We start from the raw sequence: 3,648 nt of genomic DNA on the forward strand, positions 1-3,648 counted from the left end.
ATAGTGTAGGGTGTGTATACATGATTTTCCAAAAAAAAAAAAATTCCGTGTTTTTTTTTTTCTAATCACTTTCCCTATATTCACTCCATTTTCCCGCTTATTTCTCTCGATAAAATCCCGCCTCTCTCTCTTCTTTGCCCCAAACGCAGCCTCTCTCTCTCTCTCTCTCTCTCTCTCTCTCTCTCTTTAACAACCACTTTCTCTCTCTAGCCTTATCCTCTCCGGCCGCCATGAACCGTCGCATCAGAAAGCAATCCGCTGCCGAGAAGTCCGACAATGGCTACCTACGTTACCTAAGGCCCGGCGCCCTCGCTCAGCTCCGTGACTCCAAAATCAACGCTAGATCTCTTCTACGATCATGCAACTCTCAGATCTATCTCCATCGAGCTATTCCATCTTCACCTTCACGCTCTTCCGAAGCCGTCGGTTCCATCCAGCAACAGCAACAGGAAGTTACCGGCACTTTCACCACCACCGATGGTGAATTGCCTTTTCTCTCCGGAAGGTCATATGCGCCTCGTTGTCCACAGAGGAAGAGGCTTACGGCTGCAAGATCGGTGTTTTATTTGAACCATAACTCTACCAGTCTGACCTCCGATGGCCCTGAACCTGCCATTGACGTTTTTAGTACCGATTTCCTTGTTGCTCATTAGCTTAGCTCAATTAGTAGTTCCTATCGGTTAATATTGTACTAGAAAAGAACAATTTTTACAGCAGATTAGTTGGCGTCGACCATTCGCGATCGGATGACAAGTTCTCTTGTTCCTTCGGGGGTTATGTGAAAATTATGTCAACTAGGGCTCAGAACACAATAAATAAAGTCATTTATTGTTCAATTGATTTCACCCTTGTTCCTAAATCGCTTTCATTTCGAGATTGATATGCTATTTATACCCAAATTAGGGTTCTTAATCTTTTTAATTACTGATTGTAAATGCATATAGTTGGGATCTGAAGAGCCTATTCCTTCACTGATTATTTACTCGCTTTATAATCCAGTTTGATAGTATCATATGATTCGTATCATATTCTGTATGTCTGATTCTTCATTACTCATAAACATGGTATTCAACACCTCATTGTTGCAATTTTTGAACAATGCCATGGATCTGTTCTTGCAATATAATCTGATTCTGCCAGAAGCCATAAGATACTTCAATCATACTGTAAGTTTATCCAAAGATGTTCATTAGTAAATGCTTCTATTATTGTTATCTCTTATAAGAGTTGATAATTCATACAAAGTACTAATGCCAACTGGGAGAAGGGACTTCATTTACATTGTAAGTGATTTTAATACTTAACTCGTTATGTCGAATCTTTATACAATAATACAAGCTAAATTGAGCTATTAGATTGTTAAACATAATGAAGTCACAAAACTTTTATTATAGTTTTAAGTTACATGCTATTTGTGTTACAAAGATCTTATAAAAGAAAGAATTAGCACATTGTCCTAAAAAGGCGAAAAAGAGGTTGAAATTAATGGTTGTGTGTTTGTAGTATATACTTTATAAATTTTGAGCTTTGAGTTTCAACTCAATGAGCAACTATCAAACAATTTTGTGATGTTACTTCATTGTTGTACATGGTAAGAATTAGGCATCTTGTTACATTTGTGTGTATTTTGTATGGTTTTCTATATTCTGTTTTGGGCTTTTTATAGATTTATTCAAACTAACAGAGTCAGGGTATTTGTAGAGAAATGAAAGTAAGCTTAATTGGCATGGAAGTGGAATAAGGTTTGTGTTTCTGCATACTTTTCAGCTATATATCAACTCAACAATCCAAAAAGCTTAAGATATCTTTGCTTTACTAAAGTTTTACTAAAAAGCTTATTTATGGGTCCCGTATTTCTTATTAATAAGATAAAAGAATAAAATATAGTTAGAATTGTGAAAAGCTCTATGTAGAGAGCTTGTAAATTCACAAAGTAAAAAAAAAAATTATGTAATGGAAAAAGCTTTTAAATTTGACTAAAAAAACTTTCAAGTATGCTCCTATCATGAATGTGAAAGTAAAAAAATTTATGTAATGAAAAAGCTTTTAAATTTGACTGAAAAAACTTTCAAGTATGCTCCTATCATGAATGTGAAGGATAAACAACCTAGTAGAATGAGGGATTACATTTCTGGGATGATTTAAACACGTAACATATTATTTTATTTGTTTATATTTGGTCATTGAGTTTGTTTTTGTTCAAATTTAACTCTTCAACTTGTTAAACTGTATACATTCAGTTCTTATGACCGATTACTTCAGGTTAACCGAAAAAATGACGTAATAGAGTAATATATTTATCATTTTGTATACATTTAGTCTTTAATATTTTTGTATATATTTAGTCATTAGTATTTTTTTTGTTTCAAAATAAGTCTTTTTTGTTTTTGTGTTCATTTAGAATACGGTCAACACGTTATGAAAGAATACGGTCTGAGCTGGGTAACCGGCCGATAGCAGAGGTGTCACCTTCTGTACCCGAGTGGTGCTATTTCCGTTTCCAGAGGTAGACATGATAAGGTGTTGAGATTTCAGTTTCTGAGTTGGGGGTGAGCCTTGTGGGATCGCACTGATGGTGATCTTCAATCAGAGTATCTGGCAGTAGGTCTGTCGCGAGGGAATGATATAGCTTGAGCAGGTTGTCAGTGGGGACTGAGACGGTAAAGGACCAAGATACACCCTATTAGAGTATAGTAGCGCTTGTGATAGCTGCAGCGTTGGACGATCAAGAGGAGTATATCAAGGTGGTGACTCTTATTGTCTTTGATGTGTATAGAGAATGGAAATGTGGTTTCTACTCTTATGATAAGGGATGTGCCAGAGCGTGGGTCGAGGAGTCGAGGATGAGGAGTATGATAGTTCATTATTTCCAGATTTGGAGTCAGGGTTAATACTGGACATTTGGAGGGTCCGGTGAGGGTATGATGTGAGATTCTGAATGACCAGAGGCGGTCATGATGGTAAGTTCTGAGGATTTCCTATGAGATTTGGGTATTTAGAGTTGTTCGATCTCTGCCGAGGAGATCATCGAGCGTTGCGTAGCACCTTGCGAGATTGGGTGCGATGCTGCTCGTGGAGATAGTCCGAGGGATAGAGTGTTAGTGCACCAATCGGTTAGAGGTGGCAATCGTGTCGTGTCGTGTCGGGTTCGTGTCGTGTCGAAACACTAAACGGGTTGAAAGTGCTTGACCCTAACCTGACCCATTTAATTAACGTGTCGTGTCGTGTCAACCCGTTTATTTTCGTGTCGAGTTCGTGTCGGGTTTCGGGTTAGGGCTATACCTTGAAATATGTCATGTCATGTGAGGTTAAAAGATTGAGCATGTTGAAAGAGTATTAGTTGGGTAGGCGGAGAGAAAACTAATAGTTTGGAGGCATAATAGATAAAGTCATAGCAAGTTCTATGATAAAATTAAAAGAGTAGGAGTTGGGGAGGCGGATGAAAATGTTGCGAGGATGTGAGAGTGGTGAAAGAGAGTGGGTAGTTTGGGAGAGAATGGAAAAACTGAAATTAAGTCTTGATCTAGACGGCTAAGTCATTTCAATATTACAAAATGACTTAATTTGAAGGTTTTCTTTTACTTATGGTTTTGGTTTTGTATCTTTCTAGTTTATTTAAATAATTCAAAAAATTTGCATATAAATAAA

General features: G+C 37.2%; 1 protein-coding gene across 1 annotated transcript; it reads left to right on the forward strand.

Annotated features, from left to right (window-relative positions):
- Positions 1 to 230: 230 nt before the first annotated feature.
- LOC145016950 (uncharacterized) lies at positions 231 to 653 on the forward strand. Its single transcript, XM_078975096.1, has one exon. The coding sequence runs from the start codon at positions 231 to 233 to the stop codon at positions 651 to 653; it is 423 nt and encodes a 140-aa protein (XP_078831222.1).
- Positions 654 to 3,648: the final 2,995 nt, after the last annotated feature.

Source organism: Lactuca saligna, chromosome 9, assembly GCF_052625555.1.
Source record: "Lactuca saligna cultivar CGN05327 chromosome 9, ASM5262555v1, whole genome shotgun sequence".
NCBI lineage: Eukaryota > Viridiplantae > Streptophyta > Magnoliopsida > Asterales > Asteraceae > Lactuca > Lactuca saligna.

Excerpts from the sequence above, each read along its gene's own strand:
- LOC145016950 (XM_078975096.1), top strand. The coding sequence starts at position 231 with ATGAACCGTCGCATCAGAAAGCAATCCGCTGCCGAGAAGTCCGACAAT.